The following is a 26,219-nucleotide window of genomic DNA, read 5'->3' on the forward strand; positions in this document are numbered from 1 at the left end:
GGCAACTCAGCGCGGCCTTTGATTCCTTTGATTGCCTTTGAGTTTTGGGTAAATCCCTTAATACAAAAGACGTCAAAATACCGTAAATTCTAATAAAATCGATTCATGTGTAAAGAGCATTTGGCATAAACGTGAGAATTATTTTCAGTGTAGTCTAGTTGCGAATGGCGTCTTGTCGCAAGCCATGAAATCAACGAAAGTATCGATAATAGGATCGCCTAAACCCACTGCCAACGTAAAAGTGCGAAATAATATAAACTCGTGTTTGCGATTTCGTTTTTCACTTCGCATGCTTTTGGATTGGAAGACTGAGGCATTCCAAAACAATACTGCAGCGAGTAGCACGTGGGTTTTCTCCCGGCTCATTGAAATAAAACGTGTTTGTGACAAGGTGGCTTGTTAAGAATCAAGCATTGTAAAGTAAACCTCGAAACTGCTTGTGTTTTCTGAAACCAAAGCATAAGATTTTGCCGGTTTTCTGTCGTGGTAGTGATTGGTAAGGGATAAGAGTAGTGAAGTGCAGACGTCGCGTTGTGTGTTGGTCTTATTAATTTGTGACAAAAATGGCTGCCGTGGAAGAATCTGTCGTAAGAGCAGTCGTTCTGGATTATCTTTCCCGAAAAGATAGAACATTTGCCGAAGTGTATCAGAAAAAGTTTAGTTCGGTGAGTAGTTATGAGTATTATTTCCATGGAAATATGAGTACAAATGCATTTATGTTTTTAAACATCAACCCGTATGAACTCTAGAAAACACGTGTTTTGAGACACGTTTTGAGTAAAATGTTAAAGCGGGCAGTTCTTCGATTTGTGTTTTCATCATTTAGTACACAATTGTAGGTTTGTTCATAAATGATTCTATAATGTATGAATGCAGTCGCAAAATGAATTTAATACATTTAATTGTACACACTCGGATGTATTGATTGGAAGTGACCTTGAATGGATGATCAGAAAATGTGCGTCGAAATAAATGGTACCTATTTTGATAAATTATTTGAATTTATAAATAAATTTGAGCGGAACTGCCATTCATAGCAATGGATTTTGATAGTACGATAGTAGTACGAGTCTTAAGACTTAATTTTTAACCTGAAAAAGCTACGTCATTTATGCATGCTCCTTTATAATTAAATAACTTGAAAATATTTCATCTAATGGAACCAATGCTTTTTTTTCTTTTTGCAGCCGGTACTTACGAAAGGATCTCCTCGTTTAGAGGAAATTCTAGGCTGGTACAAAGATAAAGGTAAAAAGGAAATTTGCATATCCAAAACAGCCGATAAATCAAGCTCAGAAGAAGATTCTTCCGAAGAAGAGGTGAATCAATTTAAAACACCGGTAAAGAAATCATTGACTAATGGAAAACCGACTCCAGCAGTAAAATCAAACGCGAAGCTAAATGGAAACGGATTACAAAAGCAGGAATCAAGTTCAGAAGACAGTTCATCTGAGGAGGAACAACCTGTTTCAAAAACGTCAAAAACAAAAGCCGCGCCAACACCGGCAAAAACACCCGCAAAAGCTGTAGCTCAACCACAGGACAAAAAATCTTCCAGTGAAGATTCTTCATCTGAAGAAGAAACTGTTCCAACTAAAACACCTGTAAAAGCAACTCAGACGAAACTTGCAGCGAAGAGTACACCTGCTGCAAAGAGTACACCAGCTGCAAAGAAAACTGCGCCAGTTAAAGCTGCCTCTAGTAGTGAAGATTCCTCTTCCGACGAAGAAGAACAAGTTTCAGCCAAGACACCGTTAAAAGTACAACAGGCGAAACTTCCAGCAAAGGCTACACCTGCTGCGAAAAAAAATGTACAAGCAAAAACCCCTGTGGGTAAGAAGCAATCGTCAAGTGAAGACAGTTCATCTGAAGAAGAAACACCTAAAAATGCAGCACCAGTTCAGGTAAAGGTTACTAAGGGTACCCCGGTTACCAAAAAACCCGAAACGAGTGACAGCGAGTCCGATTCAGACGATTCTGATGATAAAACGACGAAAAAAACCACTGCTAAATTGCCCGTTAGTACTGCTAAAGTAGCAGTATCCAAGAAGCAGGAATCGTCTTCAGACAGTAGTTCGGAAGATGAGCAGGAAACCAAGCAAATCGTTGCCAAAAAGACTCCAGTTAAACCTGTCACAGTAAAAAAGGATGAATCTTCCGATGATTCCAGTTCCGAAGATGATACGCCAACTGTTAAACCAGTAGTGAAGAAACAAACACCGGCTAAAACCGTCGTCGCGAATAAAAAGGAATCTTCCGACGATTCTAGTTCGGAGGAGGAAACGCCTCCTGCAAAAACAGTAGAGAACAAGAAGCAAGCAACATCTGTTAAAACAAAAAATCAGCAAGAATCTAGTGATGAATCATCATCAGAAGAAGAAACACCAGCTAATACTAAACCGGCAGTTAAAAGAGCTGCTCCATCACAGCAGAAACAGGCATCGTCAAGTGAAGAATCTGATGACAGCGATGAAGAAGAAGAACAGTCGCCTAAAAAGAAGGCCCTCGTTGTTGCCCCAAAGGCCGAGAAAGATGATTCGGATAAAAGTTCTTCAGACGATGAACCGGAAGAAAAACCAGTTTTGAAAAAGCAACCAGTGACCAAAACCGATAAGAGAAAGGCACATCATGAAAATGAAGGAGACGAGGAGGAACCACCTGCTAAAAAACCAAACTATAATAACTTCGTGAAAGCAGGCGAAAGTAATAACTATAACAAGGTAAGAACATATAATTTTATATCTTAGATTTATACTTAACACTAGAAGGATGAAAAATATTTACGATAATGCATTGTTTGTCTGACAATGGCGAAATGCAGGGTTTTGTTATGTTCACTATTATGGTGAGTCGGCTGGATTTTGGACGAATAGCTCGTCTTCGCGTTTCATAATACAATATTTTGCTCGCCTCGACAGTGACTGCGGCGAGGCGAGTTGCTTGCGTAGTCTTCTGTTATAGGGGCCAAAAAATGATATTGCCTACATTGTAAAATTTATGTTTTGTTTGACGCGACTTAGCCAACGCCTAATGTAGAAGGCATTTGAGGGGTTAGTTCTAAAATCTATTGAACTCTCAGTCTCTCCCGCCTGAAACTCAACATACGATAGCTAACTTGCTAGACCAGCATCGCACATCGCGAGTATTAAGAATAATGTTCCGTTACAAAAACGATTGATTTGCGAAAAATTTTCGCTGTGGTAATTTTGGATTTACAGAGTTACGTAATCAAATTGATACCACCTTTGTGCAGCTTGAATTCTATATATTGGGGGTCTTCACGTCGAGCTCGTATACAAACACCCAGCCTTAAACTGTGTATCTTTCATTACTCGTCAATGAACGTGAGTATTTTTACGGCTGGGTATTTGAATACAAGCTTGATATGAATACCCTTGTTGTTTAAAACCGAGAATGAATGTGTATATCAATAAATTGGTTGTTTTTTTTTTGATAACCGAATATTTAATTTGGATTTGTTTGAATTTGCATTATTAATGAATAGGTGATTGGAATACCTACATCATAAACAACGATTTTCGGTTGTTGGCGACCTACCTTGTAGACAATATGTAGACCGTCACAAAATAGAATAGCGTTATCTGTTCTGTGATTACATTGAATAATTGAACTATATTTTCATATATTCACCTTTTCATATTTTATTTTGCGCAATGAGTTGTTAAGTTTGTTCCGATTTTGAGTATCATAATATTGCAATCGCTTTTTCGTCTTGTAGTCGAAAACACACATAATATTGTGCTATAGTTAACTTAGCGATACAGGAGATGTTCAGGAATGCTTTGTGTAATATTCTGCATTTTGCGTTTAATTGATTCTCCTAAAACAATCCAGTGGATCAGTTGTTTACTCAATGTGGTTAATTGATAGCCGCGTTGTTGACAAACGTTCCACACATAACATCAATCTACACGTAGATACTACTATTTCCGATGCTCTTCTTCCGCTTTAAGAAGGAAAGAAATAGAGAAAATAGAGCACCGGGCATTAAAATATCGTTAAGTGTTCATGATGTTTCTTTTTTTGCTATTTTAAGAAAATCGATTTTTAAGCTTCCATTTCAGTGAACCGAGTGTGCTAACGTTTCTCCATTTCTTTCCTTTCTTTTTATATGTTTACGTTTGACAAATATTTGATCGACCCACCTCAGGATACGCGACATGATAAAGGCGAAAGGAAATCGTTTGGCGGTTTCAACAACAGGCAAAACAGTAGAAAGGATGGGCCAGCATGGGAGTGTGAGAAATGTAACACAAGTAATGATGCGGATATGCGGTCATGTAAACAGTGTAAGGCATTCAATAAAAATGCAGATGATTCTAACGACTGGGAATGTTCCTGTGGGTTCAAAAATTTCCCTGGTCGGCGGTTTTGTTTCAAGTGCAAAACACCCAATGCTGCAAATGGAAGTGGTGGAGGAGGACGCAATAGTTTCGGTGGAGAAAATGGAGGCAACAAACAATTTCCTGCAGATTGGGAGTGCCCAAGCTGTGGCGTTTCAAATTTCGCCAGGCGAGGATCTTGCTTCAAATGTACCACTGCAAACCCGAACGGCACGGGTGGAAATTGGGATTGCCCTGAATGCAATTTCTCAAATTTCCCAAGCAGGTTCTCGTGCTTTAAGTGCCAAAACCCCAACCCTAATGGTGGAGGCGATAAAGGAGGACAGCGTAAAAGTTTTGGTGGAGGCGGTAGAGGAGGCAGAGGAGGTGGAAAGTTCGGCCAGCAACGCGGTGGTGCAGGTTTTGGCAACAAAAGTTTTACTGAGAGGGATGGTGCTAAGTCAAATAAAAAAATTACATTTGAAGAATAAAAATCTTCATGTTTGCATTAAAGCATGTTTTGAATGTCATTCAAGACTACACAGAAAAATATTAAGTGTATTTTAATAGCTGCGAATAATTATACACAACTTGATCAGCAGCTTTTTTCACTTTGTGCCGGTGAAACTTCAAATTGACATATTCATTCTTTTCAGTCACATCAGTATGATTAAAAATTTGTCATCTAACATATGTTGTCTGCAAACATTATATTAATGAAATATATTGGATTTAAATAAATGGTATTTTTATGATCAAAGAAGACTACTCTATGAATAAGGGTTCTTTAAATTTTCCAGTTAGTTCTTAATGATGCTAGGGCCCCATTACAGAAGAAGCGACTAGCAACTCGCCTCGTCTCCAGTCACCGACGAGGTGAGCAGAATGTTCTATTACGGAACGCGAGTGAAACCTGGTTGATGAAAGCTGACTCACGAACGAGTCGAGTAGTTTCGCAGACGAGCTACTCGACTCGTCCAAAACCCAGCCGACTCGCCATCTGTAATACCAAAGTTGATAAGACGATTGACTTGCCGCTCACCTCGTCTTCTGTAATAGGCCCCTTACATCTTTAAAAGTACTCGCCTTCGTACTTTGCCTTCGATAAAAAGCATTCATTTATTTTGAACTCAAATAAATAGTACCTACTTACTTTTATTCCTTGAAAATACTAGTCCTTTAAAAAAACTAATATGATCTAATTGATTCATAAAATGTATTTTTATAGTTTTCTACTCCACCAAACAAACATCAATTCACAGTGCAGTCGAACAGCGCCGGAAGTGCTAATAAAAAACCATTGAATAGCGATGAAAAGCGGGGTATAAACCGGTTCCGTCGCATTCAAGAGGAACGCATTGAGATAGATGATCGATTGCGTGACAATTCATATGAAGCAAAGGTAAGTGTGCTACTAGTTCTTGATCTACACGTTTGATAACTGTCATCCTCTTGCTTGATAAAAAAATCTATCGTAATAGAAGTGAATTTTAAATTTAAATCATTGCGCAAAAAGAATTCAATCAGTGCAAACGGTAGTGAAGATCTATGCTTGTCTTGACTAAGAAGTAGCACACTTACTGATATAGCACGTTTCTTTTTGTGTGATGATTAAATTTTTTTTCTTATTTAATGATGGTTTCAGCCGCTGTTCATATCCTTTGCCAAAAAAGCGGAGTACACTGAAGTGGAGAAAGTACCTAAACAGAAACAACTGCGATTTTCCGAATGGAAATGCTTGGTTTGCCAAACCGTTAACGAAAAGCTTGATAGATTCTGTTCAAAATGTGACACTTTCAAAGATATCGCTGCATTCAAACAAAAACTGGAGTTAAGCTGGGTCTGTCCGGACTGTGAGTGCATCAATTTTCGTGAAGCTAAGAACTGTGTCAAATGCAAGGCTAATAACCCAAACCCAGAGAACGTACGTTTGGATGGCGAATGGGACTGTAAAGCATGTTCTGCTGTAAATTATGCCCATCGAAAAGGTTGTTATAAATGTGGACAACGAAAGAGGGAAGCAGCTTACGGCCAGTGGTACTGCAAAAATTGTGAAATGCTAAACTTTGCATCTCGGCTACGATGCGTAAATTGTAAAGTGAAAAGGTTAATTTGGAACTGTGAGTCCTGTAATCACGATAATAACATAAGGAAATTGAAATGTGTGATTTGTCTCAATAATGGTCCTCTGATCAAAAACAGCAGTAAAATAGAGCAAAGCACGCCCATTGAGAAAACGAAAAAAGCGGGAGATTGGAGCTGTTCCAAATGCAGACGTAACAACTTCGCTAGAAATTTGAAATGCTACAAGTGTTTAGAACTGAAACCTCTTACGATATGATTTTTATTTGTTACAAGCAAGAGGATAGAACTGTGGTTTCTACTTTCTTCTTCATATCGATTATTGAGATGAAGGTGTTTATAAATCTGAATTTCCATAATCGGAAATTCTAGTTGAATGTAGTGTTGGTTATTTCACAAAAGCTGTGAAGTTAATATACCTAGTTTTTAAAAAGTATATCGTTAGTCTCTACATCTCTTCCACCCTCTCTTCAGTAATCGATATGCTTATCTGTTAAGCATTCTTCAAACGAAACCATAAGATACACGGCACCTCGTGTGAAAATAAGCAGCATGGAATACGCTCTAATTATAGGCTATGCTTTATTCTTCGCAGAAATATAATCTAGTTGTATCCTTATCTAGTGGTTTCATTTGAAGAACGCTTATTCTAAACTGTATCATAAAATTGTTTTAAAATTCGTACAGAAAAATGCACGTGGATCTTTCGGTGAGAGAGCAAATGAAATATTAAAGCACACTCGGGGCAAATCATTCCGTCATGAAAAAACGAAAAAGAAAAGAAGTGGCTACCGAGGAGGATTCATCGACAAATCTGTTAATTCCATAAAATTTGATGATTAGATGGATGTCACATGGTAAGAATGCTTTTATTATTTTTATAAATTATTTTTTCCATGTATTGATTATTCGTACACGAAATACCTTTGTATTAGGTAAATATTCATGATTTTTTCAACCTAGCAGTGTCATCAAAAGTTTGAACGAAAATAAAAGATATTCATACGTTAAGATTTGTTTTCCTTTCTTCTACTAACTGCGATATCACATACATTAACTCTTAATAATTGATGCGTAGCTCTCCAACAGGCTCCTAGCTCTACAACAGGCTAGAATTATGCAGTTATGCTCTTCTGATTGGAAAGGCTTTGAGTTAGAATGGTCTAAATACTGAAAAAGGAAGTAAAACTCTGTTCGAAAGCACGTGTAAATCGCCAACGATCAAAATGGAATCTTTCCAGGCTACTGCAAGCAAAAGATGTTAAAATTGGACACCCGAAAACAATGTTCAATGCTAAGAGATGACGCCGCAGGGATAGTGACAGTGGTGGGCACCGCTAAACGAAAATTTAGCGACGCTAATCGCTAAGCCGCTAACCGGAAAATTTAGCTCGATAATCGCTAAACGCTAAACCCACATTAGCGGAACTTTCGCTAATCGCTAACTTTTTAATATGTAAATAGTCATATCACTATATTTATTGCTCGTGTTTTGTAAGATTTGGACCACTTTGATCTTTTTTGGTTAAACAAACGAAAACAATTACTTTTTAAAGCTAAGTATTTACAATAAGAGGTTCACGAAACGGTATTCATATTTGATTTTGTAAAAACAAGAATAACAACAGTTATTTAGCTTGCATTGAAAATAGATACTCTTTGGAATGTTTTCATAGAAATTCAATTATTATCTGAATCGAAAAAGTAGAACCAAAGTTGTCATAATTTCAAGCTTTCGCTAACCAGCTCAAAAATTAGCGAAATTCTAGTTGAATGTAGTGTTGGTTATTTCACAAAAGCTGTGAAGTTAATATACCTAGTTTTTAAAAAGTATATCGTTAGTCTCTACATCTCTTCCACCCTCTCTTCAGTAATCGATATGCTTATCTGTTAAGCATTCTTCAAACGAAACCATAAGATACACGGCACCTCGTGTGAAAATAAGCAGCATGGAATACGCTCTAATTATAGGCTATGCTTTATTCTTCGCAGAAATATAATCTAGTTGTATCCTTATCTAGTGGTTTCATTTGAAGAACGCTTATTCTAAACTGTATCATAAAATTGTTTTAAAATTCGTACAGAAAAATGCACGTGGATCTTTCGGTGAGAGAGCAAATGAAATATTAAAGCACACTCGGGGCAAATCATTCCGTCATGAAAAAACGAAAAAGAAAAGAAGTGGCTACCGAGGAGGATTCATCGACAAATCTGTTAATTCCATAAAATTTGATGATTAGATGGATGTCACATGGTAAGAATGCTTTTATTATTTTTATAAATTATTTTTTCCATGTATTGATTATTCGTACACGAAATACCTTTGTATTAGGTAAATATTCATGATTTTTTCAACCTAGCAGTGTCATCAAAAGTTTGAACGAAAATAAAAGATATTCATACGTTAAGATTTGTTTTCCTTTCTTCTACTAACTGCGATATCACATACATTAACTCTTAATAATTGATGCGTAGCTCTCCAACAGGCTCCTAGCTCTACAACAGGCTAGAATTATGCAGTTATGCTCTTCTGATTGGAAAGGCTTTGAGTTAGAATGGTCTAAATACTGAAAAAGGAAGTAAAACTCTGTTCGAAAGCACGTGTAAATCGCCAACGATCAAAATGGAATCTTTCCAGGCTACTGCAAGCAAAAGATGTTAAAATTGGACACCCGAAAACAATGTTCAATGCTAAGAGATGACGCCGCAGGGATAGTGGCAGTGGTGGGCACCGCTAAACGAAAATTTAGCGACGCTAATCGCTAAGCCGCTAACCGGAAAATTTAGCTCGATAATCGCTAAACGCTAAACCCACATTAGCGGAACTTTCGCTAATCGCTAACTTTTTAATATGTAAATAGTCATATCACTATATTTATTGCTCGTGTTTTGTAAGATTTGGACCACTTTGATCTTTTTTGGTTAAACAAACGAAAACAATTACTTTTTAAAGCTAAGTATTTACAATAAGAGGTTCACGAAACGGTATTCATATTTGATTTTGTAAAAACAAGAATAACAACAGTTATTTAGCTTGCATTGAAAATAGATACTCTTTGGAATGTTTTCATAGAAATTCAATTATTATCTGAATCGAAAAAGTAGAACCAAAGTTGTCATAATTTCAAGCTTTCGCTAACCAGCTCAAAAATTAGCGAAATCGCTAACTGAATTTTAGTGTCGCTAATTAGCGAATTAGCGGAATGGTGCCCACCACTGGATAGTGGTAGTAAAATCGAAATTTCTACGAGCATTTTGCTTAATGACCGGAAAAACTACTATAAGTTATCCTGTTTTTATATTATTCTAACTTTCTAGTATTTACTTTTACTATATGCAATCTATTTTTATCAAGAAACTTGACAACTCCATTGACTCAATGAAGTTGGGAGCAATAATGGACGTGCACGCTTGCTTAAATAAACACCAGCGGCATTACTGACGGTTTTTGTCTTTGATAATGAATGTGCACACTTACTTATAGCAACACTAGCGGCGTTATTGCCCACTAAGCAAAATTTCAAAATAATCGTTATTTTTCTAGTCGATGAAATCGTCATCGAATGGCAGGTCTGTTGTCTGTGATAACAGCATATTCACATGATGGATAACAATAACCAATATGTTGTTGGATAGATAAAATGTTGGACCAGTTATCATTATTATTTCATTGCTCAGCAGTAAAAATTGATTAAAAGCTCCAAGGACAAATTTACGTTAACAATAAACCAATCACATGCCCAGCACAGACGACATGAACAGACACCAACCATTTATTGTGATATCCTCTATATCAGTATAAAAATAACCGCCACCTCGTCCCCCCTGCCCTTTGGTTCAGTAAGGGTCTGGGCGCGTTCTACCAACTTAAGCGATGACAGTGGGTCGCCACTGACGAGCATTGAACAATATCATAGATATCCCTGGTCACATTGTTAAAAAGCGGGTAGCATACGTTACTTCGACACTCTGTCAAGCTGCATCCTCACTATATAATAATTATTCTGAACTTAAAACCTAAAATATTCATTCTCTGGACAAGTCTACAGAACAAACGGTAGACAATCCGCTCGGCAGTGATGACCCTCTGTCATGGATTCTTGTGACCTGTCTATATGAAATGTCGCGCGGGATGTGGCCGAGCCGGAGAACCACAGAGTCAACTAAATGAGTCGTGGGGTTCATCGACTTGACTTGAACACGCATGATCTAGTATAGAAGACCGGGCACACGAGTCATCACATGCAGTGCCAGAACGAATTGTGGCGCTTGCAAGGATCACCTGATGATGCTCTGGCATCCGTCGAACAATACTGAATGGCCACGTCTTAAAAACATTACCGCTTGTAACATCATATTAATTATTTTATTCATCTCTCTTTCTCCCACGACAATTGTCTCTGAGATTACGAAAGCTACGATAATACGAAATGGAGCACATGAGATATAACGGTTTGTTCTCAGCGCTAGTGCTACAAGAATATAACACGCAAATAGGTACACAAGAATACCTAATGAAAATCATGGAACTACGAAGAGCGGTTGTGGAGCATATAACGAACCACATGGCAAACTTCAGGGAGTCCTTAGCAGTTACTACAGAAGAAATGACACACTTGGGTGCAACTTCGGAAGTAAGGATTGCGAAGTTCCTTGAACGCCTAGCTGAGACTAATGAATGGGGCGGAGAAGAAACCATAGCAGCGGCAGTAGAAATCTTCAGAAAAAAATTGACATCTACCATGAAGACGGTCCCATTATAGCGTTTGACAACACCTACAGAGCATACGGACTACTGAGAATAGCGTATAAACGGGGATCAGGAGCAGGAGGACCCTGTCTAGGAACCACTATGATAGCGTTCTGCAAAAACTTACCTCTAACTGCAACCAGAATAGAAACAGCTCCAACAATCAAGGACTAAATCCTCCAAGCTCATACATTACTGAAGTTCAAAAAAACGCAGGTGCGAACATGTCACAATTAACCTTAGGATCGAGAATGGAGTCTAAAGAATCCACTCGATTCACCCAAAACAGAGACATATTGACTATCGCAAGCTGGAATGCAAGAGGATGCTCGGACGAAGCGAAACGGAATGCAATGGATGATCAATTCGCTAACAATAGCTATGCGATAATAGTATTGCAGGAAACCCGTTTGGCACAATGCACAATAGAGACAAAAAAACTATATCTGGTTCAATGCCAACACAGAAGGATACTTCCGAGACAGGCAGGGTGGAGGAACGGCAATCGTAGTAGCTAAATACATTAGCGATACGAACAAATTTCGAAGAATAAGCAGCAATTCATCCACCCAGGTCAATCGATGACCAAACAGTACTCTACAACAAACCAACAAGACGACTTCTACAAGAACTACAACACACCGCAACGGAATGAGGTACTAAATAGACTAGCTGTCACAAGGTGAGTCAATCAAACCTTTCATTTGTTTTTACCTTATATTTCAATTTATTTGCTAATTGATTCATACTCAAACGTCAACAGTGCCTATCCGACCGACATTGGCTACCCTCGTCTGAAAGCGTGCGAGTTATGAATCAATTGGAACAGAAGCAGGCCTTGACAAAAGAGCTCCCCCGCTGCAACCTGCTCTCTTTGAAAAAAAAAAAAATAACCGCCACCTTGTCCCATTAGGTCAATTATTGTTTGCTTTCATAAACTTAGACTTATTTGATGCCTCGAAGGTTAAGGTTTTACGAAAAGCTTGAAACAGCTCTCTTTCTTGAAACAATTTGTCGGTGTTGAAACCTAATTAAAACTGATGTCTTGAAAGAAAACATACTGGTAAAGGCAACTTTACCGTACAGTACAGGTGGAGCAGTCAGGGTTGCCACATTTAAATCTGTGTTTTCCCTTGAAAAAATCTGAGCATCTGTATCTGGAACAAAAATATCTGTAAAAAAAATCTGTATTATTTAAACATAAAGAACTTTGTATTTTTTAAGTTTTTATGGTACATAAACAAAATTTTAAGCTTAAAACGTGTGAGAAGTTGAAAATATGTTCAATTTGCTTAATATTTAATGAAATAAAATTTGGATTGTTTTTAAAAATTAATGTCAATTTCGAAAAATCTGTAAATCTGTACTTTTCGACAAAAATCTGTATATCTGTATACCCAGATTCTGCACCGTTACTTGGGCCAAAAATCTGTAAAATACAGATTAATGTTGATTAATTAATGATGTGGCATCCCTGGGAGCAGTGTGCCGCTGGTGTTTATCATTGTACACAATATCTATTCGTGTGCAATCAAGGAAAAACTGGAATGCGGCTGCTGATGATTATTAACAGTTCAATCCATGAATATGGTTACTCAACCAGAATTGAACATTTTTGCAACGGTTATAATATCGAAAGAGTAAATTCTTAAAAAATACAAATTTATAGAAGGGCAATAGCCTCCGAGTGCTTGTCATTTTTTGTCCATTTACTAAGATTCAATCAGAATCTTTTTCACATTTCAACATTGTTAGATGATATTTTTGACATGGGACTACGTTTTTCTTTACTATACTGTCAATACATTCTGTTTCTTCACTATACATTCTGTAAAAACTGAAAAGGACATGTAACGTTTTGGTAGGCGGAATGATGGTTTTCAGTTGCGAAAAGCTGTCAAACAATTGTACCGATTTCAATAGTTAATATACCGTTGAATAGTTAAAATCTACAAGATTTGTATAACATGATTATTTTAATTACCATTTTCTTATTACTCCGTGAAAATCACGGAAAAGTTTCAAGCCTGAATAACCAAATAAATTTTCCATACGATTGGATTATTTCCCTAACGCAGACATCAAAAACATAGGTGAAATGGTGTCACGCATTCAATTATTGGCTATCAATGACAGCCATTTGACATCGCATTCATCACTCGCGTCAGCGACGTAGAAAGGAAGCAGAGATGCCTGCACGTGATTAGTTCTTCCCCCAATCATCCAAGTTCTCCATATTGAGTGACGCTATAAAAGGACATTCAGCATGGAGAGAAGCTCATCCCAAGCTGATCTGAGCCAAAATCAAGGATCGGTACATATTGGTCCCAATTGCTGTCTACGCAAGAACGAAAACGAAAGAAAATAACCAGATTGCCTATTTCTGGCTCATTTTCCAAAAGGGGCAGTCACGCTAAGCGTACTGCGAGCAATCCGCTCTCTGTTCTCGATCATCATCCGTTGGGAGCCCTATCGAGGTAGCCGTCGGGACGTTGCGCAGTGTCAGGGGTGCCTTAATTTCGGTCATGGTACCCGGAACTACAACATCAAACCGCGTTGCAACATCTGCGCCAAGGACCACACCACATCGGACTGCCCCGTGGATGGTGCCAGTGCTGTTCAGTTTAAGTGTGCGAATTGTGGATGGGATTATCAGGGCTCTGATCGACAATACCCAAAAAGGGATAGCTTCAAGCATATCCGCAAACAAGCCTCGTCAAACAATCAACCGGGTAGGCAGAAACACAAACCAACCGAAAGTCTTCAGGGTGGAAGACTTTCCTCCTCTGCGTCGCTCCCAGCAAACAAGACAATCAAGTACGCGTGCGCAAGCTGATTTTCCACACTCACAATCCGGCGGTCAACGGTCACCTCACCTTTGGCTACTGGCGTCCACATACAACAATACCACCGAGCTCTGAGTCCGAGAAGTACTCTGCGGATGAGCAGCTGAAAATTTTTAGCAGCATGACCAATGCTCTTCGTGTATGTCGCAACATCCAGTATGGATCCTAAGCCCCTCTCCATAGTCTCCTGGAACTCCAGCCCCCCCCCCCCTTGGATCGCGATCATCGTCAGGAAGGGGATCAAAGGATCAAATACAACATCTTGCCGCACACCGCCATCAATGAAGCCCGTAGTGTGGAGGTCAAATCAAAAACCGGGTTGATCCGATTCATCGTCGTCTTCTGTCTTCGCCAGTGAAAAATCAGCAACGGTACAGCCATCCAGTTAAAGAACGACCTGGCAACCATCACCAGGACCAACTGCCGCTTCGTCGTTGGGGGAGACCTGAATCCTCGGCACGAGGCTTGGCGAAATTATCAGCAAAATCAGGACGGTTGCCAACTCTTCCAGCATGGTTTGTACACGGGGTTGGGTAAGTTCCTTGCTATTGATTTCCATATCCGGCTGTTAATTAGATTTCGGATTGTGCGTAGATGCCAGTTCCACAGGACCAGGGGTCTGGACATTAAGCTCGAGGGGGCTGATCTGAACAGGCAAATTGTTTTCAGAACGGTCTCACTCCGGAATGAAAATTTCGGACATGTAGTCCAAAGTTTGGACGACCGTTGCAGGCCATTCTGGAAAGGAGCCAAGGTGCTGAAATCGCACCCCAAACCGGTTCCTCCCCTCAGGGTCGGAGGGAGGCTTCTTGCTGCGCCGGTCGAGAGAGCGAATGCGGTAAGTGATCACATTGCCTCATCGCATTTGCTTGGCTCGACCATGGCTAGTTCAACGGAAGACCAGGTGGGCAGTGCGTCCGCAACCTCCACAGCTCCCCTTGTAGCGTTCATCAAGAAAATAAAATTACAGCAGAACAGGTTTGCACAGCGCTGATGAGTACTAAGAACATAAAGGGGTTTGATGGGTTCTTCAATATGGTCTTAAAAAAGCTCAGCAACAGGGTTGTTGTTGAGCTCTATCTTCAACAGATGCTTGGAATTGTACTACTATCCAAGCATTTGGAAGATAGCCAAGATCATACCGATCCGCAAACCCGCGAAAGATCCGGCGTTGGCATCAAGCTACTGTCCGATCAACCTAGGCGATGGCTGCGTGCTCTTTCTGTTCGCAGATGACACTGTAATTGCCGTCAAGGGAAGAATGCCTCGTGAGATCACCAACAAACTTCAGCGATGCCTGGACGCCCTTGTCGAACACGCTTACACCTTAGAAATTAAAATCAATGCTTCCGAAGCCCAAACAATTATGTTTCTCCATCGACAATCCCTGGTTGTGGCCATGAACGGTACAGGGGTTGAGTGGTTTTCCGAAGTCACTTATCTAGGACTACTACCTAATATCACAACCAGATATTGAAAATACACCTCATTTCAATCTTAATATGGTTTATATAGTTGGTAAAATAACAAAAAATAATACCAAAAATATTGTTCCTCCAAGACTATATGAATAGCAAAGCTTGATATTTCAAGAATAAACCAATAATTTGCATTAAAAATCACAAGAATGACCTATTCAAATATTTTCAAGTTATTGAACACTAAATGCATAACTGAATGTAATATTAATAATCAATAACGAAACATTTTCACTTAAAAGCATACTTTTAATGAGATATTTTAAAAGCAACTCAAATATCTCATTGAGGGCTTAGCGAGATATTAAAGTTTTATGATATTTTCATATGCACGTTTGAAACGTGAATATCTTTCGAATAACACGATAAGTTCTCATAGCTAAATATGTTATTGATGATTTATGATTTTGTTATGCCCTCCTGCCCGGAAATGGTGCTTACCACTGATAGTTACTTTTTAAAACTTGAATAGACACCAAAGTCACTAATGTGCTCTACAAAAACTACTTGAAAATCTTCAGCAAAATTTAAAATAGCAACCAAAACACAAAAATCAAAGATGAAAACTCAAATGTAAATCACTTGTAACTTCTTTTGTTTTAAACCAAACAAACTCATAATATAAAAAAAGCTTACTACTACGTCAAGGCGAACAATTCGGGTTCCCTTGGATTTGAGATGGACCCCACTAGTGGTAATCTAATTCAGATATCATTGTTGGAATACAGCCCGAGGCTGGACGTGATCGGCACTAGGGATCATTGGAATCTGTTGGAAAGGATCATTGAAAGACTTGAGAACCGTTTGGATGCTGCCGATAGTCTGTGTATAGCACGCGGGAGTGTGTGTAGCGCGCGGGAGTGTGTGTAGCGTGCGTGTGTGTGTGTAGCGCGTGCGTGTGTGTGTAGCACGCGCGCGTGTGTGTATGTGCATTCATCTGAGGTAAATATTTTATGGTATATACAGTCATGGAGAAAAAAATAAATACACTTGCAGTGTTGGATGATTTTCCGTATTTGCGCACTGATTTTAATTGTTGTATGATGTGATGTTACGTCATTATGATCCGCAGACACTCTTTTTTAAAGAGGCACGGAGAAATGACTAGAGAAATTTCTTTATCGGTGATTCCGAATATTTTTTTCGTTAGTTAGTGTTTTTAGAGTGGCGACAAAAATAAATACACTATTGAAATATATATACAAAACAATCCAAATTAGCTACATTTCTCTACATATTGTTAGCAAAGTGATTTTTTACGTTACAAAACTCATTTTCAAAACTCGGTGGCCTGTTTTTTGTTTTGTAAAGCCATATTCAATCTTCCGGGTATGTTTACCACCAGGTTTTCACGAGCTGAACTAGCATATCACGCTGCCTGTCCGACGTTCCATAAGTCTGTTTTATTCTTTGGATGATGCTTTGCAACCTAGACTTTCCCAATCTTCCACGGAATTTCTGAAGGATTGAAACTAGGAGTCTGCGCTGGTCAAACTAATAATTTTAAATTTTCGTTTGAAAATCATCTTCGTGTTTTCAATACTATATGTTTAGGATCGTTATACTGCAAAGAGATCCAGCAAAGTGGCATGTTTTCTTCGGCATATGGAAGCAAAATCGACCACCTAGGTACACAGGAAACTTTATTCTACTTCAAAAGCGACACATTTTGGCAAGAACCGAATTTTCTAAAAAGTTTTTAGACTAGGGTGCAGCTAAATGGCACATCGTGTTTTGGTCGGATGAGTCGAAATTTAACCTTTTTGGTTCAAACGGTCAGCAGCTGGTGAGAAGACCGGTGAATACTGCCTTCAACGCACAATTAACCACGAAAGTAGTAAAATTTGGAAGTGACCACAAAACGGTGTACTACTGTTTTCTAATGCTGGTATGGAACCCATTGATTTTATAACATAGACTATGTATACTAACGACTGTGTAGATATTTTACGTAGCGCAATGCTTCCGTATACCAAAGAAAACATGCTTCTTAGTTGGAGAGTAACGATCCTAAACATACAGCATTAAAAACACAAAGATGATTTTTAAACGAAAATATAAAATTATTAGTTTGACCAGCGCAGACTCCTAGTTTTAATCCTTTAGAAATTCTGTGGAAGATTGGGAAAGTCTAGGTTGCAAAGCATCATCCAAAGAATAAAACAGACTTATGGAACGTCGGACAGGCAGCGTGATATGCTAGTTCAGCTTCTACTCGTGAAAACCTGGTGGTAAACATACCCGGAAGATTGAATATGGCTTTACAAAACAAAAAACAGGCCACAAAGTTTTGAAAGTGAGTTTTGTAACGTAAAAAATCACTTTGCTAACAATATGTAGAGAAATGTACCTAATTTGGATTGTTTTGTATATATGTTTCAATAGTGTATTTATTTTTGTCGCCACTCTAAAAACACTAACTAACGAAAAAAAATATTCGGAATCACCGATAAAGAAATTTCTCTAGTCATTTCTCCGTGCCTCTTTAAAAAAGAGTGTCTGCGGATCATAATGACGTAACATCACATCATACAACAATTAAAATCAGTGCGCAAAAATACGAAAAATCATCCAACACTGCAAGTGTATTTATTTTTTTCTCCATGACTGTATATGAGTACAATTTATTTAGTCTTTCAATAATATGGAATATAATTTTATGCTAATAGAGAAAGTTATTTACTTCAAACCGATTGAGTATCTGACGAACTGCTCAACAAGCACAACATTATTAAGTGAATTTAGTTCACCTTAAGCTTAATAAGCTGTTATCCAACCAAATTGTTCGGAAAAAGTACTTATAATAAACCATTAGAGATTAGATTAGAGCCCTTTTTCATATAGAACAATATGAAAAAGGGCTCTAATCTTTTCCCGTTAATCATCGAAAATATAATATTTACCCGATACGATTGCATATCAAAATTTGGACGTATCTTTTTGCACCGGAAATAAGTTGGGAAGAAGGTTTATCTCGGACATGGAAACTAGAAAAAGTTGATTCTCTTTTTCTAAACTCTCTAAGCGGAACTTCGCTCCGTTGCATTTGGTAAATCGGCAATAAGCATATCAAAGGTCGAATTTTCAGCGACGCTAACAATTCTGTTAGCCAGCGAAATTGCCAGTCCGCTAAAGTGATTTAGTGAATTAGCGGAATGGTGCGCCAACTGACGAATACTATGTTGAAACCAGGCGTTTTTATTGGATCGCAATGCTCAGCCCACCGTTCAATCATTCAAAAATATGTAGTAGTTGAATGGCAAAACGATGACGATGATCGCAACTGGCAGAAGATGATTGTTTGGAAGCTATCTGGTAAGATGTTCGTGGGTGCTTTTTATAAGAGGAAATTACTTTTTTATGTTTATTTGTATCTCTTCTCTCATTCATGGAGCGACCACAATACTCTCGCAAATGACGGCGGTAGAGCGACTTTTGAGCAGATCATTCGCACATGCCTGCCGATGGAAACCTCCAGTAGAGGACGGACGCAACGCAAGAAATCAAATTCTTTTTCCTTACTCATGCTCGTCTTCGATTCCGATTCCGGGCGGACGGGTGGCTGGTGTTAATTTGAACAGCGGCCCACCAGTCAGTTGATACCTGGCCGTCGTACAGTAAAGACGCGTACCAAGCTTTCAACTCAGCAACGTCAATCTTTCTCTGGCCTGTATACTTGGGCAAAGTTTGGTCACCTGTTCCCTGCTATTCGTATTCCTGCTTTTGGTGCTCTTTGTTCCCAACTACGTGTAAGCGGTGTTTCTACCAGGAACTTTAGCTGCAAAAGTGCTTTTCTTGTTCGGTTAACGTACTGTGCGTAAGTAGTAAACTAATTACAGACATAGTTCAATGGTTTTCAGCAATAATCCTTATCTAGCTAAAGATAGACGGTTATTCCGAAGTGCGCGTAAAAATATAATCGTATGAAAATATGTGCCTGAAGCAGTAAAATTATTGTTTGTGAGATTTCTCCTTTTAATATACACATGAAAACCTAAAACGTTGCACAGAAAGGAAACATTCATCAGAAGGCTCCCTTGGAAGAATTTTAATTATTGGTTGCTAATTATAGTGCTAAAAGTTGTTGCTTTTTTTGAGTGCTGAACACTTCAACGAGCACTCGGTTTTCACCGTACGCGCAAAAAGAGAATCATAGCGATTGTGTTCGTGATTTTGGGATACACAACAATTGTAAGAAACTGAAACAAGATGGAATACAGGAGGATCTACTCGTTGGCTCAGGTATGTGGTTGATTTTTTCCCTGGTTGTACGTTTGAATTTCCTACACAGATAGTGAAGTTGCAAATGCAATAGTTTAGTGTTGTTTGATAGATGTGAAATGCGTCAAGTTCCTTGGCTGGTTATAAAATCCTAATTTTAGTCGGATTTAAATTAACTGAGAAAATTAATGCAATTTGTAAGCTGTATAGTTGAAATTCATAGAACTCGAAGTAAAAAATCGGAAATTTTGAATATAAAACAAGTTATGTTTCACAAAATTGGTCTTTTATTGGTAAATGTTACGAACGATGTTCATTTTGATCTTTTGATCATCAGTTCTAAAATTCCTATCATATCAAACTATTTAAATGTATTATACTTGGTTGCGCCTCCCGGTCTTACAACATAATTTGGCCCAGTCTATCTTACAGAAGCTCGAAAGTGAATGAACATACGAAAAGTGTTGTTTCTTAAAATAATGGGTATCTATTATTACTTACTAGACAATTAAAATCGGTAATTTCCAGATTGTCAGCTACTTGTTGCGTCCCGTTAAACATCAATCACTATGAAACATGGGTCACTCCTTTCGCTGAAATCATTTACATATTTCCTGCTTTGTACGGTTTTGATTTACAATGACACCTTTAACATCTATGAGAATTCTAGATCTTATTTGAACCAAATATAACGAAACTTTCATATATTAATATGCTGTTTAGTATACATTTGAAATAGTATTACAAAAATACAATTTCTGTGATTAGGAATTGAAAAACATAACTGCTTATGTCTTCCATTTACAAAATTTTACAAAATGTTTAATTATGGGTATTAATTTAAAACAATTCCGTGAGTCAAAATAAATGACATTGACCTAAAATGTTTCCAGGTTATAAATATTTTTTGCAATATCAATTAACCCTCCAGTGCCCAAGTTTATTTCTAGACGGGCTTCGTTAAAATCACTATGAAGCATTATAAACACTTTTTAAGTATTTATTGATGCTTTTTAGAGGTTTGACTGGCGGCATTGGGCACTAGAGGGTTAATGTGTACAAAAAAAAAACAGAAATATTTTTCATATGTTTAGACATGAATTGAAGGGGAATACATCGAAATCTGTGTTGTTCTGTTAGTTAATTGAAATAGCATCTACAAAATTTGAATACAGTAGCAAGTTGCATCAACATTTGATCCTTGCCTAAGATATACGACAAACTATAAGTTTTTTCGCGCCCATAATCATTCGTCTGACTACGAATTACTCTCTGCTGCAAACATATTGGACTTTTTCAGCTCACGTCAGAAGTGATCTCTTCCCGGTTGATTTCCCCGCATGACAATACGGTAGCACAAAAACTCAGCAATCAACTATCATTTCATTTTGTGATTTAATTAAATTTAATTTCCTGTTCGTTTTTATGCTAGCCAAAAAAAGTGAAAGTAATGTTGGTTTTTCGAACATTTGGAGTTATTTCTGCTGTACTTTCTCGCTTTTCCGAGATCGCCAACATTAATTTTGCAATATTTACTTTCGTGGTCAGTGGTAGGCTTTTTCTTACCTAGAGACTTGTAATGTGTAGTCATCATTCATGCCGTTGTTCTTTTTAGTGTTTGGCCTTTTAATCAATTTTAATTTATGAGCGTAGTATAATAACGATTCCCCAGTAACCAACTTCCTAATAGGGGTCAAAACAATTCAAGTCCAGGCGGCCATTCCACTTTCATTTTTTGTTTCGTTGGGTCTAAATGAAAGTAATAAGCCACTTGGTTGCAGACGGCAGCAAATAATACTTCGCTAATTTACGGGTAATCGCGAAATTAATGTTTTATCCGTGACAAGAATAGTTGATTTTTTATTGTGGTGAGGGTTACATATTTACATCAGGTCAGCCATTTTACTAATGGTTCTTTTATCATGCCCAAGAGATATTTCACCGTTTGTCTCTCAGTCGTCTCTAGGTCAACTATTCATAAACGTTTTATTCTGCACAATCAGCATAAAAAAGATTCAGCACAGCTCCTGCTATACCAAAATTGCAAGTCATTGCATAACCTTACCAGACGCCTGCATACTGATTAAAATCAATATCGAACGATTGCGAGTCATCATGGGATGGAAAGTGATATTAATTAGTCGCCCGCCCTAATGAAATAGGCGACTGGTGGTTTTTCGTTTGGTTCGTTAGACTTTCGGGCACCAATCTAATTATAACACAAAAAATACAAAAAATATCACACCCGTTCGGTCATTTTAAACCGTCCCATCATTTTGCCTTTTTGAACCATTTTTTGGGTAAAATAATAATGCTCCAATGAACACAGAGTCCGTAAAAGTTGCAAACCCTTGCGTTTAAATATTTTACGTAATGGTAAATATGTTTCCAAGCTACCAGGAACTCGTTGAAGTTACTGAGTACATTTTGTGTCTTCCTGGCAGTATCGTGCCACTGGAAAGGACATTCTCTATCGTAAACGATATTAGGTCTGATGAAAAGATGGCCTTAGAACCATGATAATTGTTATGCAAAATTTTGATCTTCGCTGTGATAAATTTCACAATACTTTTCAATAGCTCCCGCTTTGTATAGGATCGATAACGGCACCGGCCTTTCCCTATACACCCATACATCTGATTCTACTGAGATTCGAACTCATGACCATTCGCTTGTCAAAGCGGACTCTGTAACCTTGAGGCTACTAGCTCCTCTCAATCTTTTCTAATTCTAAATTAATAAAGTACACTAACGACGCTTTTTACGAGTTTTTTTTCACGGGTTTTATACGGGTTCCGGAATTTACGCGGTTATTTTACGCGGATTCCGGAATTTATGCGGTTTTTTCACGCAAATTCCGGAATTCACGCGGTTTTTTCACGCGGATTTCGGAATTTACGCGGGATTTTTTTTTCTAACGCAGATTCCGGTTTTTCTTTAATCGAATTCCGGAATTTACGGTTTTTTTACGCGGATTTCGGAATTAACGCGTTTTTTCACGCCGATTCCGGAATTTACGCGTTTTTTTACGCGGCGCGCATCCCTCACGTAAAAAGCAACTTTAGTGTATGTTGTTGATAAATGAACTATGCAACATATAATCAAATCATCAAAGCTTGTGTTATTTATTTGTATTAAATAAGGATTTTTTTCCAAATTCTGATTGAAGTTTACATACCAAAAATACTACTTCAGTGTCACGGCACAGGATTCTCTCGGGGGAATCTTTTGGACTGGGAGTACAAAAGTTGTTGGAACATACTTTTCAACTGCTGAGCACTAATTTTTCGGTTACTCATTACGGTCCATCGTGACATTACGGCGAAATTTTTTTATTATTAAGGAGATGTTCACACGAGGGCTCGGTTTTAATTTCACTTAATATTTCCTACATCACTTTTGAGAAGTAAATAACATTTCATTATTTTTTATCAGTACTTACGTTCTGTGATTGTTTACTCATTATGAGCTTACCGGAGTAATGTACAACTCGGTGTAAAGATGAGCTAAAAATAACACCTAAACGTATAAAAAGTCTGTTAGATTCAAACCCATGACCACTTTGTCAAAGTGTGCCCTGTAACCTTGCGGCTACAGAGCCCTTTAAGGAGAAAACAAAATATTCGTTCAATGCAATCATAGGCTATTTGCTCCATTATTCATCTCATTAAACCGACGTTCGCGGAGAATGCACGGTTGAAATAACAAAATTTCACGAAATCATTGAAAAAATAAACAAAATACGCTCACCTGCTCTTATGGAATCGCCTAGCAATGGAATTATAGTAAACTTAGCTAAATTTTACCCAAAATTTTGTACAATAAACCATTTTCACAACACTTCTGTATTCATGTCAAAGCTCGCTTTAACGGTTATAACTTTTACCTACTTAAGCTTTAAAATGCCGATCAAAAACATTCACAACAGGTACTTCTTGTTTCATTTTTTGCACACACCATTTTGTAAAGCTATAGACATGGCCGGATTCAGGCGCTGGGGGGCTAGGGGCAAATTTGTTCGTGAGGCCCTCTTTTCTTTAAACATTTAGAGGTAACGTTCTGGAAGGTGACGAGCAAAAAAAAGGGTCGCCCAGGACTAGAGGGGGCCCTTGAATCGGGCGGCCCGGGGCATTTGCCCCCTTTGCCCCCCCTCAAATCCGGGTCTGGCTATAGAGCTTTCTACGCCAGATCTCACCAATACAGGCTTTGTCGTGTATCCTTATAAAATCGATTTGTTTTCAACTAAAAAAGCAGCTGATATTCAATTTCGAAAATTATTTCACTTATGAATCCTAATTCATTAGTGTAACCTGTTTTAAAAAACTTTGTTTAAGCGGAAAAATAGATTAAATAAAACCAAAAAGCGACTTACAACTTGAATAAAAGTTCGGGGCAGGAGGAAATTTTTTAATACAAGCGCAGATAGGAAGGTCTATATGGGTCTCTCACTCAATCAGTCATCGCTACAAAGTTGCCAGATTAACCCTGGAAAGATAATCTGCGTTATTTTGACTCCTCGGTTCTAGCAATGTTGTGCTCTTTTCGTCTAACAGTGTGTTAGTTTGTTCTCGTTTTTTCTTAACCGATAGAGAAATAATAAAACCTGAATTCTAGTTTTTGTTATTTATCGATGTGTTAACACCGTAATGACCATTCATCGCTAATTAATAAAGAAAAAGTTGCATTTTTAATCATTTGAAAGTCGGGAGTCATTTTGACGTATGATTACACAGTGCAACAATTTTTTTGCCTTGGCTTCTATGTATGATTTTTTGATGAAGTTTGATGCGGAAATAAATTTCTCCGAGTTTGAACATATTGCAACTTAAGGGGCAGCAATAGCGCCATTTTGAATTTTTGAGAAATCGGAAATTTTCGATGTTTTTCGACGCCATTTTGTTTTAAGACCAAATATCAAAATTCTAAGAGTTTGTCCACATATTAGCATCTTCTCACCCATTTAAAAGAAACATCTTAAATCGGATACAAACTGAGCTCAAAGCAGTGATTCTACGAAACCGGTTTTGGCATGGTTTTAGTATATTTCACAAAGCAAAATAATAACGAGTATGTCTGAGCATTGAGTGGTGGTCAAATTATATCTTATATTGAGTAAAAAAGTCTCAGAAATCGAATGGTAGGTGTCTGTTTCTCGTAAAATATCAGCAATATGTCGATTTTGCCCCAATTATCCTACAATACAAAAATAGGTGTATCTCCACGTTAAAATAACTTCTTTGAAATCTATTTAATGTAATATCAAAAGTGTAAGCGATACTCAAAGATACAATAACAATTTGCCTTTACATGATCCGCTCCTTTTTGTGGGGAGGGGGTCGCATTTGACTTTATCGAAGACGCGGAGATTCTGAAGCGAGATTTCTATGTTATGCCCTTCCGGCAAAGGAGAGAGGATCATGTAGAGACAAATTGTTATTGTATCTTTGAGTATCGCCTACACTCTTGATATTACATTAAACAGATTTCAAATAAGTTAACCTAACGTCGAAAAGAACCTATTTTAGTATTATAGGGGAATTGAGGCAAAATTGATATGTTGCTGACATTTTACGTGGATCAGAGACCTACCAATCGATTCCTGAGACTTTTTCACTCGGTACATAACATACTTTGACCACCACTTGTAGATATTAGCGCATTACCATTGATGATCAGACATACTCGATATGGTTTTGCTTTGTGAAATATACTGAAACCATGCCAAAACCGGTTTCATAGAATCACCGTTTTGGGCTCAGTTTTTGTCCGATTTAAGATCTGTTTTTTTTTAAGATGGGTAAGAGGATGCTAATATGTGGACAAACTCTTAGAATTTTGATATTTGGCTTTAAAACAAAATGGCGTCGAGAAAACATCGAAAATTTCTGATTTCTCAAAAATTCAAAATGGCGCCATTGTTGCCCCTTAATTTGAAATATGTTCAAACTCGGGGAAATTTAGTTTTGCATCAAAATACACAATAATTATATATAGAAACCAAGGCAGAAAAAAGTCAATTTTTGTTGCACTGTGTTATCCTTTTACGCGTATGATTATCTTTTCAGCAAATATTGCAATATCAAATTCCAAGATCAGAATTACGTAACAAAAAAACTCCGGCAAGGCTATGATTTTACTCCAAAAGCGAGCATTTATAAAGTAAATTCTTGAACTGCGTTATGCAATTTTCATAAAAAGTGGTTCGATAATGATCGAAAAACTTTAGTCATCTGTTCAGAAATCCTGTTGTACCCGTATTGAGTAATACGACGATTCCGTTTTTTGGGGTAGGTGATTGAAATAAATACATTTTTGAGTGAAGATTTAAATTTAGAACTTTTAAGTAGGTTTTTTACGATTCTATTTTATGAGAATACTAAAAAAATGAGTTATCTATTCCATGGATTGGCATATTGATTTCGTAAGGAAATATGTTTTTTTTTCTTGTTTTCAATTGAGTTGTATGAGATGAATTTTAAAGCTGAGATCGACGATGGAA

At 37.8% G+C, this 26,219-nt stretch overlaps 2 protein-coding genes across 5 annotated transcripts in view; both read left to right on the top strand.

Moving 5' to 3' along the window:
• The first annotated feature begins 247 nt into the window (after positions 1–247).
• On the top strand, positions 248–8,833 carry LOC129722978 (nucleolar protein dao-5). Of its 4 annotated transcripts, none has more exons than XM_055676875.1 (4): positions 248–665; positions 1,188–2,720; positions 5,572–5,745; positions 5,989–7,044. In XM_055676875.1, exons 1-4 carry the CDS (start codon positions 564–566, stop codon positions 6,682–6,684), a joined length of 2,505 nt encoding a protein of 834 aa, XP_055532850.1. In that variant the 5' UTR covers positions 248–563; the 3' UTR covers positions 6,685–7,044. The 4 variants fall into 4 exon arrangements, with proteins under 4 accessions (XP_055532850.1, XP_055532851.1, XP_055532853.1 ...); XM_055676878.1 differs by lacking the exon at positions 5,989–7,044 and adding an exon at positions 7,113–8,833 and having other exon boundaries at positions 250–665; XM_055676876.1 differs by lacking the exon at positions 5,572–5,745.
• Positions 8,834–19,082: 10,249 nt separating this feature from the next.
• The window catches only part of LOC129725282 (uncharacterized), a 67,810-nt gene continuing 60,673 nt past the window's right edge, over positions 19,083–26,219 (top strand). Inside the window, exon 1 of the mRNA XM_055680900.1 lies at positions 19,083–19,741. Within this exon, the coding sequence (XP_055536875.1) occupies positions 19,709–19,741 (33 nt within the window). The 5' untranslated portion in view covers positions 19,083–19,708. The remainder of the gene's footprint in view (positions 19,742–26,219) is intronic.

This window comes from Wyeomyia smithii, chromosome 2, assembly GCF_029784165.1.
Source record: "Wyeomyia smithii strain HCP4-BCI-WySm-NY-G18 chromosome 2, ASM2978416v1, whole genome shotgun sequence".
NCBI classification, from domain to species: domain Eukaryota; kingdom Metazoa; phylum Arthropoda; class Insecta; order Diptera; family Culicidae; genus Wyeomyia; species Wyeomyia smithii.

Coding starts and splice junctions, on each gene's coding strand:
- LOC129722978 (XM_055676875.1), top strand. CDS start 564: ATGGCTGCCGTGGAAGAATCTGTCGTAAGAGCAGTCGTTCTGGATTAT. Junction 666..1,187: donor ATCAGAAAAAGTTTAGTTCG/GTGAGTAGTTAT, acceptor TTCTTTTTGCAG/CCGGTACTTACGAAAGGATC. Junction 5,746..5,988: donor ACAATTCATATGAAGCAAAG/GTAAGTGTGCTA, acceptor TGATGGTTTCAG/CCGCTGTTCATATCCTTTGC.